Raw genomic sequence first — 17,570 nt, 5'->3', positions numbered from 1 at the left:
TGGCATATTTCGTGAATTCGAGTAGATTCTAGGGTTTATTCGTAAAATCTTAAATTTGACTAAAATTAATATTTTATTTCTGGTCAATTGTCTTGGGTATTGATAGTGTTAGTGGAACATTATTACAGCAATTACAGTCATGGTAAGTTAATGGCTTTAACTGTTACAACAATTCATTATTTCCTTAAAAAAAATTAGGGATTTTTGTGTTACAGTCATGGTAAGTTTATGGTTTAACTGTAGTTATTTTTTTTTTACTTTACAGGCATCGTAAGGTAATGGTTTTTACTATAGTGACACTTCAATTTCACTATGGGGGCTGTTTTGTATCTAATCCTACTTTAAGGTATGTCAATGGAATCGGTAGTGTTGAAAAGATTAATATAGATGTAGATGAGTTGCATATTATGTTGTTTCATAAAATAGCAATGGAATTGGGTGTTGAAAATGTTGAGACATTTGGATGTAGAGTCAACAAAAAGGGTACTTTTTACATGTTAAATACTGATTCTGATGTTTTAAACTTTCTGAATGGTTTGAATGGTGCTGATTTTGTTGATATATATGTTGTACATCCCATTAGTATACATTTAGTTGTAGAGGAGATACTTGTATTGCCTAGCACAAATGCTGATGTGTCCTCATCTCCACAACAAGATAATGTTGATGTGTCCTCCTCCCCACAAATAGATAGGGCTGATGTGTCTTCATCTCAACCATTTGATGAAAATGAAAATAGGAATTTAAACCAAAATCAGCCCCCTTTAGTTGAAGAACAAGCCCCTGCCCCTAGAGTTGAAGAACATTCTGATTCTGATTCACTCTATGATATTGATGAAAATATTGATGATTTGAGTGATTTGGATGAGGAGTTGCTTCAAGCTAGGCAGTCTAATATTCAAGAACAAGTTAAAGAAAAGACTGCTAGAGTAAATCTAGATGAGATACCATCTGGTCCTATAGGTATAGATGCTGGTTTTGAAGACATTTATAAGGAGAAGAGGGGGAGATTTGGAGGCAATTTGGGTGGTGATGACCCTTATTTTGATAGCTCAGATCCTAGTAGTGACATTAGTGAAGATGAAGGAGATCCTGTTGAGAATGATGAAGTGGTAGATCCAGCACCTAGGAAGGAAAGTACAAAGATCTACTTTGATCCAACTGCTAAAAAGGTTTTATTTCAACTGTATATGGTATTTTTGAATCACATAGAGTTCAGGGAGGCACTACAAACTTACTCTATTCAGAAGGGTGTTAATATTAAGTTGAAACCTAATGAGAAGGAAAGGATAAGGGCAAAGTGTAATAAAAAAGGTTGTCCTTGGCATATTCTTGGAAGTATTGATGGTAACACTGGAAATTTCAGTGTTAAAACATATTTTCCTGCTCATAAGTGTTTTAAAAGAACAAGAAACAAATTGTGCCTCCATTTGGATTAGTAAACATTACAAGGAGAGGATTATGAGTGAGCCTACCATCAAACTACATCAGATTCAGTCTTTGATACAAAAGCAATATGGTTTGTATGTTAGTAAGACAAGTTGTAGAAAGGCAAAACTGAGAGTTATGAATGAACATATGGGAGATTTCAGAGAGGAGTTTGCTAGGTTGTATGATTATACTGAGCAATTAAAGACCACAAATCCTGGAACTACTGTATCTATTAGAACATCCAAGAACACAATTCCAAGAAAAGAGGTGTTTATGAGCATATATATTTGTCTTGGTTCCTTAAAAATTGGATGGAAAGAAGGGTGTAGAAGGATTATTGGTTTAGATGGTGCATTTCTTAAAAGTGTATGTAAAGGTAAATTGTTATCTTGCATATCCAAAGATGGAAATAATCAGATGTACCCTATAGCATGGGCAGTAGTTAATAAAGAAACCAAGGACACATGGTCTTGGTTTCTCAAGTGCATCAAACATGATTTGGAGCTTACAGAAGGTGAAGGACTAACAGTGATGTCTGATATGCAAAAGGTATTACTATATTATTTGTTAAATTTATTTCTTCATTTTTGGAGTAATTAATATTTAATATTGTTGTATGTAAAATGTTCTTTGTTTGACAGGGTCTTCATCTTGCACTTATTGATGTATTGTCAAATGCTGAAATTAGATGGTGTGCTAGGCATATATGGGCAAACTGGAAGAAAGACTGGAGGGGTGAAGAAAGGAGAAGAAAATTCTGGCAGGTTGCTAGGGCATCATTTGAGGTACTTTTATAGTCCAAACTTGATGACTTGAGTGAGTTAGGAGTAGGCATTGTAGAAGCTTTGTTAAAGTATAACAAAGAAGCATGGTGTATGGCATATTTTAAAGAACATAGCAAGTGTGATGTGGTTGAGAACAACATGTGTGAGACTTTCAACAGTTGAATTTTAGGTGCTAGGTTCAAATCAATAATCACTATGCTAGAGGAAATAAGAGTCACAGTTATGGAAAGAATGAATCACATGAGAGAATTTTCAGAAAAATGGATTACTGATGTAGCACCAATGGCTATGGATATTCTTAGAAAAAATGTTGAAATTGCAGATAATTGTGAGGTAAAGTTTAATGGTGATCTTGGCTTTGAGATTCATGATCCACCGTATAAACATGTTGTTGACCTAAGAAAAAAGGTGTGTAGTTGTAGGTCATGGCAATTAAAGGGAATTCCTTGTGGCCATGCACTTACAACAATTCATTATAAGGATTGGGTTGTTGATACATTTGTTGATCACTGGTATAAGAAGGAAACATACCTGAAAGCATATAATAGGTTTTTTCAACCTATGACAAACATGAAGATGTGGCCAAAAAGTGATAGACCAGTCATTGAACCACCTGAAATTACAGCTATGCCAGGAAGACCAGGAAAAAATAGGAGAAAAGATAGTGATGAGCCACTTAAGAAGAAGTTTGGAAAGGCTACAAGGAAGGGAAGAAAAATGAAATGTTCTGTGTGTAAGACTTTTGGACATAACAAGAAAGGATGTCCAACTCTGGTAAGTTGTGCTTTGATGTCTCTTTGTTACTGAATTTTACTCTTGTTATACCTTTGACTTTAAAATATGTTTGTAGAAAAATGTTGCTGCTGGAACAACTGCAACTTCAAATGTTACTGCTGGAACAAGTGTTGCAAGTGTTGCAACTGCTGGAAGCCAGTCAAGTGTAAATGCAGGTCCAAGTGCAGGTCCAAGTGCAGGTCCAAGTGCATGTCCAAGTGCAGGTCCAAGTGCAGGTCTAACTAGTGCTCAACAATCAACTTCTAGTGCATGTGGCCAAAAAAGGAAGACTAGCACAGCTTTGAGAGGTGGTGCAACTCTTGCATATAAGAAACCAAAACCAAAAAAGCAAAGACAGCTGGTTATGGTCTCTTATTTGGATCAGGCGGCAGTGTAAATGCGAGGGTATGTATTTTATCATTTAAACACATTAAATTGCTTTAATTGATATTAGTTCATCTTTAAGTTAAGATTTTTGTTGTTCTCTCAGTCTGAAAATACTTATAGGGTATTACATAGTGCTACATTGTCAAGTTCAACTCCTACTAATATTTATCTTGGTTACAAACTCAATGGACTAAGGTGGAAGGGAAGAGCTGCAATTACTCAAAGGCAGCTACGGGAGGAGAGTTACAGAAGCACTCAAGGCACACCAAGCACTCAAGGCACACATTAGATTTCACTTGGTTTAGCTTAATGACTTGATCCCAACTAACTTTATTTTGATTAATGACTTGATCCAATTTTTTTGGTTATGCTATTAGGAAGACTTTGTTTTTGTATATGAATGGCGCCTACGTGAATTTGTGTTATGTTGCTATTAGGAAGACTTTGTTTTTCTGTATGAATTTGTGTTTGAATGAAGTTGCTATTTAGATTTCTGAAGCAAATGCAGTCCATTTCATTATCAAATAACACCTAGTACAAATTAATATATCTTAAAAATAACGGCTACAAACCAAATAACAACAATCACAATAACAGTGATATCAATACTAGTGTTTGATCCTTGTCTTCCTTGTCTTCTATGTCTTCCTTGTCTTCCTTGTCTTCCTTGCCCTGAACTCGTTGATGGATTCAATGTTGTATTGTTCTTGGCATGTTGAATCATTTGCATCAGCCCATCGGAAGAATCTACACCCATTACCGGATGAATATTTTTGGCAACCCCAAAACATTCTTTCAGGATTAGTTGGTGTTCTTGATGTCTTTAGTTCAGCATATATTCCACAGTAGCAACATCGAACCGTCATTGTGAAGACCAACAAAATCAAACCAACAAAAATACAATAGAACCACACACAAAAAAAAAAAAAAAAAAAAAAAATACAATAGAATCACACACAAAAAAAGATGAGTAGATCGAAGGAAAAAATAAAGGCATCAAAAATAAAAGAGAAAAAAATTTGAAGAGACAAAATCGAGAAAAAGAGGAGAAAAAAGCTCAAATTTGTCCAACAATGGTGTTTGAGTGAAAATAAAGAAGAAAGATGGCCTTTAAAGGTCAAAATTTGACCGTTAGTGCCTTTTTAAGGCTTCTCACGCTCTTACCTTGTGTATATCACACGCTCCATGTGGAGTCTTTCCACATAGGATGCCACATCAAAAAAAATGTTTAAAATATTGGGTTTGGATGGGTTCAGGGGTCCAGATGACAAAAGGGTAAGTATAAGGGTTCACAATACAAACAGATACAAGTACAAGGATCCACCAGACCATTCTGCCAAACAAATAATTCAATTCTCGTGTTTTCATGTCTCTATCATTTCATTCTTCTTATACTTGTCACGCTTTTCAATAGTTCATTTTCTTTGGAGTAAAGGGTCAAAATAACATCTAAACTATCTTAGTTTTTTTAGTTTTATATCTGCACTATTGAGAGTGTGAGTTTTTTATCTAAACTATTGAGAGTGTGAGTTTTCTATCTGAACTATCACTCAATAATTAACGAAACACACCTCCACTAATTTCTAATGATGTGTGTACACTCTCTCTTTTGTTTAAAAATTATGTCATGTGGCAGTCCATGTGAAAAAATGATTTCACCGTAGCAAATCTAGATAAATTATTACTAAGTTAAAGGTTACAACTATAACCGTATAAACATCCACTATCTACTTCTCCACCTTCTTAGTCGTGGTCTCATCTTTGTCGTGGCATCCATATCTCCAACTTGAAAGGGGAGAGTTTAGGATTTTAAAGAAATTATATATATAAAAATTTGTCAGCAAATAAAGTCATTGTTTTTTTTTTTATCGAAATTGGGCATCAGTGCCCTTTATTGACTTAAAAAAGAAAGATACCTATGCCTCGTGAAGACAGCCCAATAGTTCCCAATTTGCCAAGACAAGAAAATGTAAAGACAAAATAAAAAATCAGAAATCAAAATGAGAAAGCATCCTAAAACCCAACTCCAACTTCAATCTCCAGATCCTCTGCCATGGTGACTGTTGAAATCGGATCTGCTGGTGAGTGTCCTCGAGTCGATTCCCTCCATGTCTCGTTGCCTCATGCTTTCCATCCGATCTTTGAGCTCCATTACCAAGATTTTTACCCTTTCCTGCAGATTGAGCCAGAGATCTAGCAAATAAAGTCATTGTACATAGTGGATAAAGATTTTATGGACAAACACACCTAGAAGTTGATTGCTTTTGTCAGAATTAGAATGAATAAAGAAAAGAGTTAAAAAAGTCAAAAACATATTTAAATTAATTTATTTTATTGAGTTTTATAATTAAACTATTGAGGGTATGAGTTTCTTACTTGAACTATCACCATGGTCAACTTCTAGGGTATGTTTCGCTAACCATTGAGTGATAGTTCAGGTAGAAGACTCATACTCTCAATTGTTTAGTTATAAAACTCAATAAAATAAATAATTTAAATGTGTTTTTGACCTTTTTAACTCTATTCTTTATTCATTCTAATTCCGACAAAAGCAGTTGAGAGATTGAAGAGTTTCATCTAGTTAGGTGCACCTTAGACATTCCTGAATAGTGTTGTATTTTGGGAGGAGAACAGCACTTTTTTGTGTTATTTATAAAGGTGTTTGGCTAGTATAGAATTTAAGAAAGGAAGGACAATTTTTGAAAATTATGACTTAAAATAAATTATAGATATAGAAGGTGTAAAACTTTATAGGACTCATGATTAAAAAATAGAATGTCATATAGATTGAGACAGACAAAATGTTACTCCCTTCATCTCATATTAGTTGATCACTTTTCTATTTACACACATATTAAGAAATCATAAATAAGAAGACAATTTTATTAGTTCACACTTAAAATCATTTTGGAAATTTTACAAACAAATGTGAATACTTTCAAAAAGAGTTAATTGTGAGGGTAACATAGGAGAATTCTAATTAATGTTTCTTGATTTAGAACATGTTTAGATTGGTTTAAAAGTTGGTCAAACCTATTTCTAAGTCATTTTTAGCTTTCGAAAGTGTTTGGTAAAGTTTAAAATGACTTTAAAAAGTTAAAACTCAAAAGTAGAACGCTACTACTTTTTATTTTTTTACTTAAAAGTCATTTAAGTTTGACCAAAGATATTACTTTTGTACCCTCAATTCTTTTAGATAATTTCAAATTTACCCTTCTGAAATAAAAAATTCTAAGATCTTCTCTTTCCCTCAAATATGTGTGTGTCCTAAGATCTTATGTGTGCGTGAGAGAGACTGATCTCTCATCTTCCTTAACTATGTATGGCTAATGAATTCCTCGCTTTAGTCTGTTTTTTTCCTTCTTTGGGCTCAGGTTCATAGTAGCCATGGAGGACGAACGGATATAAGTGATTCACGATAAGCTATAGTTTTTTCAAAAAACTAGAACCATACCGCTTTGAACAGAGTCTCCCTCTTTAACTAGTGCTACCTCCATGTGTATGTGAATGATAGGCAAATATTATTACAAGAGATGCATCTTAAATCCTTCATGTGATCTACCATTCAAATATTATTACAAGAAATACATCTTAAATCCTTCATGTGATATGATCTATTCAAATTATATATTTTAAAATAAGTTGTGCATATAACATTAACTTAAATAATAAGTTTATATTGAAATTTAACTAAAATATAAATTAATTTTATTTTAATTTTTTAAAATAAAATATTTAAAGTAATCAACTTTTTATAATGTTAACAGTTTCAAGGATACTTCAGACATTTTGATTATAATAAGTGTTTAACGACAGTTATGTACCGAATACATCAAACACTTTTTTCAACTGTAAAACTTTTATTCAAATACATAATTACTTATTTTTAAAATAAGTTTCAGCACTTCAAAAGTTACTTATTAAAAGCTACTTTTTCGGTCAATCCAAACAGACTCTTAGCCAATATTTGGCCACAAATTCACAAATATTCTTGGCAAGTTATTTTTGGGTTAAGTTTTGGTGAAGGTTCACCATGCATTTTACCACAATTTTTTTCAAGAATATTTTACTCTTTCAAAAAATATGATTTATACTGATAAGTTCTAAAAATTATTTAAAATACTCATAAGTTTGTATTATCATTTTATAATGAACATAATCTATTAAACATGACTTTATAACATAATTGATAACAATCAACAACAACAAATAATAGTATAGGCAAGAGCAATACATTAATCGCATACTCAAATTTGTCACTGATTTAGTTGGAATTATAACTCATTAAAAACAAATTGTTTTGTTTTCTCAATCTTGTCACTCAAATTATAACTCAATTTTTTCCGGAGAAAGTAGATAAATATTAGTTGGAATTAATAAATGATGAGTGTTTTTTATAAAATATAAAAGTTTGGGGTAACTTTTAAATTTTTAAAAACTCTCAAATACTAGAACTTGGCCCTAATACTAGTTTTTCTAGTATTTGGGAACTTGGGATATTTGTCAAGTTGTATGATCAAACATTACTTCCAAGTTTTTCCTATATATATATATAAAGGTCAATGCACATATCAACTTATCAAAAATTTGATCAAGTGTCAAGATTGTATGCCTTGTTGGTTAGGTATGAATTTACTCTATAATTATTTAATCTCTTTTTTCTCTTATGAAGGAAAGTACATGTGTTCCAATTAATTGCACAGCGCAATAACTAAAAACAACATATATTCTATATCCCATGATTTATGTGAAAATTCGAAGTATAAGAGTTAAACACCTCATTTTATCCTTTGAATAATTTTTTTAAAAATTATATATTTAAAAATTACACGAAAATTATCATAACTAAACATAGCCATTGATTTGTTTTTTTAAGTATGAAAAAATTATAATAATAAAAAGAACTATTAGATTCTCTAAATAATAATGTTCTTTTTAGTCATTGCGCTTTCCAATTAATTGAAAAATCAATGTCTAAGAATTAAAAATGTTTTAGTTATTGTGCTTTGCAATTTTCACTTTTTATTTAGGAACACATACTTTCCTTCGTAATCGTAAGGGAGACAAGAGAAAAAGAGATTAGATAGCTATAGAGCAGATTTAGATTTAATCAACAAGGCATACAATCTTGGACACCTAATCAAATTCTTGATAAGTTGATACTTGCATCGAATTTATATATTTTGTTTTTCTTAACTTTTGATTCATGCTAAAATATAGAGGCTGGAAATCGACCTCAATCAATGCAGTTAGACAATTATGAATGTGTGAAGAAAATGATAATTGACATGGTTATTATCACACTATCTCTATTAATTGATGTTTATTATTAGGTTTTGAAAAAAAATTGGAGAATAAGTAATTAATACTAAGGGTAAACAAATGGTAAAAAAATATTATTTTTTCTTGATATTTTTAAAGTAATAAATAAAAATTTATTTTTAAAATAATTGACAAGTTAAAGTTAACAGGTTATTTTCAACAAAATATTGGTGGTGTCTAAGCTAATTTGAGTACAATTTAATTAATTAATCAATAAGCTAGCATTCTAACAAGTACAAGCTTTCAAGGCAATCATGCCCCACCTCTTTAATATTTCCAACTTTTTTTCCCCACTCTTTCATATTAAATAAAAAAAATTATATATTCCCTCCAAATTATTATGACTTGTTGCTTCAATATCTAGAGATCAAGAGAACCTTAAGATGCCATAAAATCTATCATGAATTTATAAAAAAAAAAAAAAAAGACTAATATTTTTTTTTCACCAAAAAAGGATTTTAAATGTCATGATAATTGAAAAGGACTTCTTTCCATCTCATGTTCACCAATATTATATTAAGAGCAAAAAGGGAAAGGGAAAGGTAACCAAATATTAAACATGCCTCATGTGCTGAAAAACAGTGTGAAGATGATGGTACAACCTAGCAAGCAATGAATATATCTATACAATATTTGAGTATTCAAGGTGGCCAAAAAATGTAAATGATTTTTTTATTTTATTTATTATTTCCTCCGTTTTAATTTGAAACAAACTTTAAGAAAGTAAATAAAAAATTTAATTGTAGTTTTAAATTTGAAGATATGCAGAATATATCAAAATGTCATTTAATTTTCTTTTCTTTCAATATGTCATGTGGGAAGTTGAAATTAAGAATTGTCATTAAAAAAAAGATTATTTTTTTTCAAACAGATTAAAAAAAATAGAACAAATAAATTGAAACGGACAAAGTGTTATATATATATATATTAGTAACATTTATGCTTCATTCACATCTAGTGCTAACTTTTCAGAGAATCATTCTTCTGAATAAATGGCTGGAGTTTCAAGTTTCCATTTTTATATTTAATGACCCATTCTAACCAACTCTTTGTTCTTTTTTTTTTTTTTAGTGAATAGTTTTAAAATTTTCCTAAATTATTACTTATCATTCTGAGATCTTTATATTTAAATTATTTGGTGTTTCAATTATCTCCCTAGATTATAATTTTCCTTAGATTAAAATTCCTTCGATTGAATACATGGTAATTTGCTGAAAGTCGCATTAGACATTAAAAAAATATTCTTAAATATGAATCCACTTGGCACAATGAATTCAACGTGCTTCAAGAGGATTTAGTGTCCGTTTGAATTGACTTATTTTAAGTGTTTTAAGTTAAAATAGCTTTAAATAATTTTGCAGTATTTGAATAAAATAAAAATGTGCTTATAAGCTCTTATTTGTAAGTCAAAATACTAAAAATAAGTCATAAGCTAAAATTTCTAACTTGTGACTTTTGACTTATAAATTATAAGCCATAACTCCTAAGCAGCCCAGACAGGTTCACTCAATAATTTGAAAATAAAATTTGCAGAACAGTGAGTTTGGGGGTGGGGGGATATGACATGGTTCAAAAGATTTTTCAAAGAGTTTCAACTGACAATATACATAAAATAAAACAAGTGAATAGGCTGAAATCATCCCCCCCCCCCGGCCTCACTGTTTTGCAAATTTCATACTCCTTTTGACTTATAAGTCAGAAGATATAAGTTAGAAATTCAAATTTATAGCTTTTGATTTTTTTATTATTTTTTTTGATATTTTATTAGCATTTTTAAAAATTTACTCAAACATTACAAAATTACTTAAAAGCTATTTTGGCTTAAAACACTTAAAGTAAGTCGATCTAAACAGACTCTAAGCCTGTTTGACATTTGCTGTTGGGAGGCCAAAACATTTATTTTGAGACAAAAGTTTTTTAAAAAATAAAATAAAATTAAGGTGTTTGGCTAATCAGTAAAACTGCTTTTAGTTACAAGCAGAAGCAGCTTTTTTGTTGTTAGGAAGAAACTAAAAATTTCTATTTTTAAAAAATGTAGAAACAGAAGCAAAAAAAATATTTTTTTCAAGATCAGACTATCATTTCCATATATATATATATATATATATATATATATATATATATATTGGTGATTTAATTTGTGGAATAATTTTAAATTTATTTTGCTTGATATTTTTAATTATATTTAAATTATTATGTTAATATTATATCAATATTTAATTTAATTTTTTATTTATCCGTGTATAATATTGATTGAAAATTTGAATATGTATATTTTAATTTAATCAAAAATAAAAAATTTAATTAAAATTTTTATAATAGATATTTAAAATAATTTATTTTTATAAAATAATATTAATATTGAAAATGCATTTAATACTTGTCCTTTTCGTAATTTGATTCTCAAAAACACTTTTAAAAAAAGATTAATCAACACAATATGCTTATCAAAAACACTTTTCAAATAAATTAGTCAAACACAAATTATAATTATTTTCAAAAACACTTTTCTAAAAAGCTATTACATTTCTAAAAATAAGCAATTTTTAAAAGTATGGTAAAAAAAAGGCTCTTAATAAGTTATCGGTGGCTGGGTGCCAATAAAAACAGAATTTCAGGAATACTTTTTAGAGTAGATAAAAATTATTTTGTTATTATTTTACTTCACTTAAAAAAAGACACTAACAATAATAGCAAAATTATTTGAATTTGAGTTCTAGAGAAAATTGATTTTGTTCTCAATAAGTAACTTTCAAGGGAATAATTTTCGATAGCTAAAGCCTTATAGTCTTCCGGCATCTATTTCTTTCATTAAATTTTTAGTTTTTTTAAAAAAAATTAATATTTTTTAAAAATAATAATTTTGATGTCAATTGAGAGGTCTTTAATTAGCCCAATAGATTTCATTTTACGTATATTCGAGTAAGATGTGTTTAACTTGTAACCTTCTCATGCAATTAATCATATTCTTCACCAGAGACGGACCCACCCACGTGCATTTGTTAACTTCGAAAAAAATCATATATATATATATATATATATATATATATATCTTGAGAAACTGACAGAAATTATGATAAGTGCACCTATGAAAAGCATAGGAGTGTCATTGTGTTGCTGGTACAAGCTGAAAGATCCACGTGCGAGATCTGGGTTTGAAACTAGCTAGAGTTTTATTCCATTAATATTTTTATTTTAAATTTATCTGCTCATATTTAAGTTAAGATAATATTAATATACCCAAAGTCTTTAAATCTTAAGTTTGCCTATGTTATTCACCATAGTCTTACGTACAAGCAAAGGCAAAGAATGAAGACCATGCATTTATTCTTCTTTTTTCCCCAAAATTAGTTTTAAAGCAATTGTAAATAGAATATAGATACTCTATTTCCTAAATACTCTGCAAATTTGAAATGAATGATTTTTTGGCAAATTTGTATACTACAAATAAAAAGTACGTACGGAAGTATTTAATGACAAACTAAAAAAAAAAACAAAATCATTTACTTGTGTCTTTATCAAATGAATGTCTTTACTTTTTCCAACAAATTGCAAACGTGAGTGTTTCAAGACTTTGGTCATAAAAGAAATTAATGCTAGTCGATCTCATGAGAAATGATACCTTGCATCTATATATGTGCTTAATTATTTATGCAGAGAACCATAGAATTTTTTCAATTTGATATAGATATAGTTGAACTATTGTCGCAGTAGTGTAAGCTTGCTTGTAGTGAACTGGATCCCTCAAGCAACACATTTGAAATTATTGGACTAATCGATCCAGAAATATTAGAATGAATAATTTCTAGTACCTCTTTGATTTCTACCTGTAAAAAAAGATTCTTTATGCTGCTTTACGATGACATAATTAATCTTCACAAAAGCTGGAAGATTTCAGCAACTTTGGAAGGCCAGTAACCATGCATGTTCTTTAGTTGAAGGATTTTAAATTAATTCAAGTGGTCATATAAAAAATTGTCATAGCCAAGCTGCCTCATTCAATTGAACAGTTAAACATGATTGCTCAATATATATATATATATTAACAGTTAATCTTGAATTCTACACTTTCAATTCTTTATATTTAACTTATAAACTTCCTCTTCATGTAATTGTCCAATGCTAAGCAGATTAGTCTTCAAGCATCCACATAAAGTACATCAGAAATAATGGTATCTATTCCTAAAAACTACTACCACTTATTCTCTCCTACAAGTTAAGAAGCTGCCTACTCTAGGTAAAATAAACTTGGTTAAATAGAGTCCTAGTAAAAACTGCTAACATCCTTTCAAAAAGCATGTTGCTTTTCTTTTTTTACAATCCATTAATTCTAAATAGTTTTACATAGACAAATTTAAAATCACAAGATTAAAGGGTATTTTGGTACATTCAACATATCTTTAGTTTAATTTCACAAATTTAAAGATTTTAAAAATAAAAAAAAACTCCATATCAAATCAAATCAGACAAATAAATTAAAATAAAAGAAAGTGTATATATCACAAAGAAGTGGAAGAATGTCAAGTTAATTCGTAGGACAAAACTTTTTAACAATTAATAACCACACGACAAGTAGTGTTAAACTAAGAAATTAATATTCACTTCGTCTCATTTTAATTGTCACTTTAATTACAAAATATTGTCCCAAAATAAGTACTCTACTTCAGAAAATTCAATCAAAGTGGACAATTATTTTGAATTCTACTCTTGAGAAAATATTGCAAAAATAAGAAAGATTGAACTGATATTTTATGTGTATTTCATCTCTATACAGTGTACATATTTATAGAAATACACAAAGTAATTAATTCTAACAAACACAATGTACGAATTTATAGAAATTAGAATAATTAATCCTAACAAACTATCCAGTTGTCCTAAATCCTAATTAAGCTAATTGGTTACACTGTAACATACTAATATTTACACTTATAATAAATTATAAATGGAAAAGTTTTTTTTTTTTTTTTACATAAAAGAGAACCTATAGAAGGTTCCTGATCTCATTTTGCAGCAAGGAAATAAGATGGTTTTTTTTAAAAATATAATGCAATTCACAAAAAGCATATAATAAATGAGGAAGATTTAGTAATTATTTAATTCGTCCATTTTTATTTGTCATAAATTACTTTTTTGAGAGCCAAATTGCATGAACTTTGACCAACATTTTAAGATGTAATTTTTCATCATATTAGTATCAGAATGGTTGTAACTTATACTATATTTTTGTATAGTTTTTTAACATCTAAATTTTAAGCTTAAACTACTGAACTAATATAATTCAATTTAGCTCTAATGATTAGTCTAATTGATTTTCTCTTGAAGCAAAATGTGACAAGTAAAAGTGAATGAAGGGAATATATGTTCGTATTTATTATTTTTCTGTGTCCGTTTAGATATGCGATATGGGATCATGATATGAAATCAAACTGATATAAAGTTGAAGTTTTGTTTAGACATGCAATTTGAATTTTGAAAAGTTATATTATTTCATAAATATAAAACCTCCACAAGCTGTAAAAACTATATAAATAAATCAAGGGAAAATTGTATGAAATAACAAACTATTAATTCAAATTAAATGTTATAGCCATAGTTTATTTTAATTGTAATTCGCAGCAAACATACCCTTTTTTTTGCCATTTGATTCGGTATACAATTAGTCATTTTCGGTATACAATTAGCCATTTTATACATTTCGGTATAAAATGTATAAAATATGTTTGTGTTTGTATAAAGCGAGAGGAAAGTGTATATACAAGTACAAATACATATATTTTCATCCTATATACTTATAATTATAATAATACAGATTTTACTATACAAATTACAATGTATAAATGAATTTATACAAAACTGAATAATTTGTATAAAATTAGATGTTTGTAGCGAATTGTACAAATCAAAAGCTCCATAGCAAACATAAAATTTGCTATGGAGCGCAATTATGCAAACTATAGCTATAACATACAAATATGATTTTTGTGTTTGCTATATGTGAAAGTTGCTCAATAAATCAATTCTTGCGTATCTTACCAAATAAACAAATCATAATTCATAAATAAGATATCAGAATATCCTAAAGCGCGCCGCGTTGATAAATCACATATTGCCATGATTATTTTATAAATAAATATTTACGATTACAAACTTTCAAATATACGTAATCTTATAAAGACTCACTAGTCAACAATAGTAATAACTAATTATTCTTTAACATAATCTTTTCACGTGATAGTTGACACGAACAATCTTTCCACCAAGCATAAGTCTTTTTTTTTTTACAAAATTTAAAATGAATATATATACATATAATAATTTCAAATTACATATCATCGAAGACTGGAGCTTCATAACATGTTCACGCTGATTTGAAATCATAATTTTATTACTTATATTCAAACACAAACTTAACAAGAGTAAAATGAGTTAAAAGCAACAAAAAGTATGGGAGAGTAAACATGTCAAAGAAATGATGAACTACCAATATATGATAATTACAGTATTACACATGTCTTTCAAGCAATAAGAGATCTTTAATTGAAATGGATTATTGCACTCAAATACATACCTAAAAATTAATTATTTCACCTTAAGAATCAATTATTTATATGTAACCACTAAAAAAAAAAAGCACATCTTTTTTATGTTGATATATAAATCTTCAAGGGACAAGACATAGAAATCTTTTTTTCAGTGGTCCTTTCAAGTTTGCTTTTTTAGAAAATTGGACCACTATGTTTACCCAACATAAGACAGTATCCCCCCAAAATAGTTTCAAAGTTTTACTATCAAATATGATTCTTGAATATTTTCATTTTAGTCCCTTATAATTCATTTAATAATTTTGAATGCCTTTTCATGTGTACCTCTTACTTACAAGTATTGTCGACAATGAAGAGTAAAACGTGATTAAATTTGAATTTGTATATTTCAAGCGTTTATTTTTTAGGGCGACGGTTTCAATAGTAGCGCTCAAACTTAAGACCTCGAATTAAAAATAAAAATATGATCATTTATTTAATTTTGTAATCTTTTCATATTGTTAAATGGAAAATGTCTAATTTTAACATATTTAGCCGGCTCTAATTTATCATTGTCTAAGTTCGCTGCAACAACATTAAAATAGCTTTAACAGTAATAAATATGCATAGGCTATAGTTAATTTCCATTACATCAAATTATGGGCTTTTAGTGTCATTTACAAAAAGTGCTAAAATTTAATTCACAAGTAATTACCTCTAAAAACATATTTAGCGACAAATTAAATTATTATCGTTAATTAATTTCCACTAAAATTCATTTTTTATGTGGTGGCGCTGTTCTAACAAAGATGTAACAAATTATATTCTATATCACTCTTTAAATAAAATTAATTTAATATTTGAAAAATACGTAGAGAAATGAATACTTAATAATAAGAGTAAAATAGATTTAAAATAATAAATAAATAAATAAATAATTTTTTTCTCATAATGGATTTATAAAAATAGACGGAAAAAAAATAATGTTCAGTACCCGAAATTAAAATAAGCAAATCAACACAATTCACGCAAGATTTCATCAGTTTTTATACCAGAAAGATTTTATTAAATTGATTGTGGATTTGAAGATTTAGGTCTAGTTGAATGATTGGGATTAAAAACAAATTAGTGCAAAAAGCAGAATTAAAGCCAAGATTATCACTACAATGATGGATGTTGACCAACTTTTATGGTGGATGAACCTAATGTTACTTCTTTTCATTAATTAATATTTTTTGATGAAATAAGTTATTTGTGTAAACTTAAATGTGAAGAATTTAGAAGTTAGATAGTGATGTATGATTTGCTTAGGCAAGTGCACGTTGTAGGAGATGGTGACATTTTGGTACATATTTTTTATAAAATTTATGATTTTAGATAATAATTAAAGTATCACTAAAAAGTATATTTTATTTGAAATGAAGCGAGCCAAGAAATAAGAATATTTATAGAGCGGACATATTTGTCTGCAACACATTCCCCACCGGCCACCGTGAGGGATATGACTTTTTTTTTTGCACCTTAAACAGTTAGAGAAGGGACACATTTTATTTATATATGTCTTCAAGAAATAAGTCATTTTTTTCTTTTTGGTATAGTTTTTTTCAAAATTAATTTATAAAAAATTAGCCTTGTTTTTAATTTAAATGAGACATATCATTTCTTTATAGTTTGTTTTAAAAACAATATTAATACTTTTCTATATTTAGAAACAATTCATATGTAAAATTACAAATTTAATTATTTAAAAAAACAAAATCCGTAACAATCAAAGAAAATTTAAATAAATTGAAGCGGGAGTAATTATTAAATTAGAAAATTAGCCAAAAATTGTTGTAAATATCATCATCATTTTATGAAATAAGTACAAGTTAAAAGACATAACTAAGTAGTTAAGGCTAATGGATGGTACTTCTCTTCTTATATTCAAAAAATAGTGTTTTTAAGGTTTAATTTAATTTGATATATATATGATTGCTATTACCCTAATTAGTTCAAATTCATGTGGGTGGTGTAGGTTCATTAATTAAAGAGAAGACGTTGGCTATAAGAAATTTCTCTATTTTCATAATTCAAATCCAAAATTTGATTTGATTAAAGATAGAATGATTTGGTTTATGCCATTAGATTACTTAATAATCTAAATAAGTGTCATTTTCCCACAAGCAAAATAGTAATTGAATGGCTTTAAATAGGGATATAAAACCAAACTCATCATTATTAGTTTAAAACAAGTAAATAGGTGGTTGAATTACCTTTGTTACCGACCTGAGTCGTGATAAAATGATTAAGATTCTCCTATCTTATTCAGAAATTTCAAATTCAAATTTTAAATATTTTTCTTTAA

The 17,570-nt window shown here is 28.6% G+C and overlaps 1 protein-coding gene across 1 annotated transcript; it reads left to right on the top strand.

The window, feature by feature from the left end:
- The first annotated feature begins 1,461 nt into the window (after positions 1–1,461).
- On the top strand, positions 1,462–2,228 carry LOC125836099 (uncharacterized). Its single transcript, XM_049515178.1, has 2 exons — positions 1,462–1,980; positions 2,073–2,228. The coding sequence occupies exons 1-2, from the start codon at positions 1,462–1,464 to the stop codon at positions 2,226–2,228; spliced, it is 675 nt and encodes a 224-aa protein (XP_049371135.1).
- The last annotated feature ends 15,342 nt before the right edge of the window (positions 2,229–17,570 follow it).

This window comes from Solanum verrucosum, unplaced genomic scaffold (genome assembly GCF_900185275.1).
Source record: "Solanum verrucosum unplaced genomic scaffold, falcon-dt-bn FXZP01000208.1, whole genome shotgun sequence".
In the NCBI taxonomy this organism is placed as follows: domain Eukaryota; kingdom Viridiplantae; phylum Streptophyta; class Magnoliopsida; order Solanales; family Solanaceae; genus Solanum; species Solanum verrucosum.
Note: the sequence above shows the minus strand (reverse complement) of the source record. Positions and strands in the feature narration are given on the sequence as shown.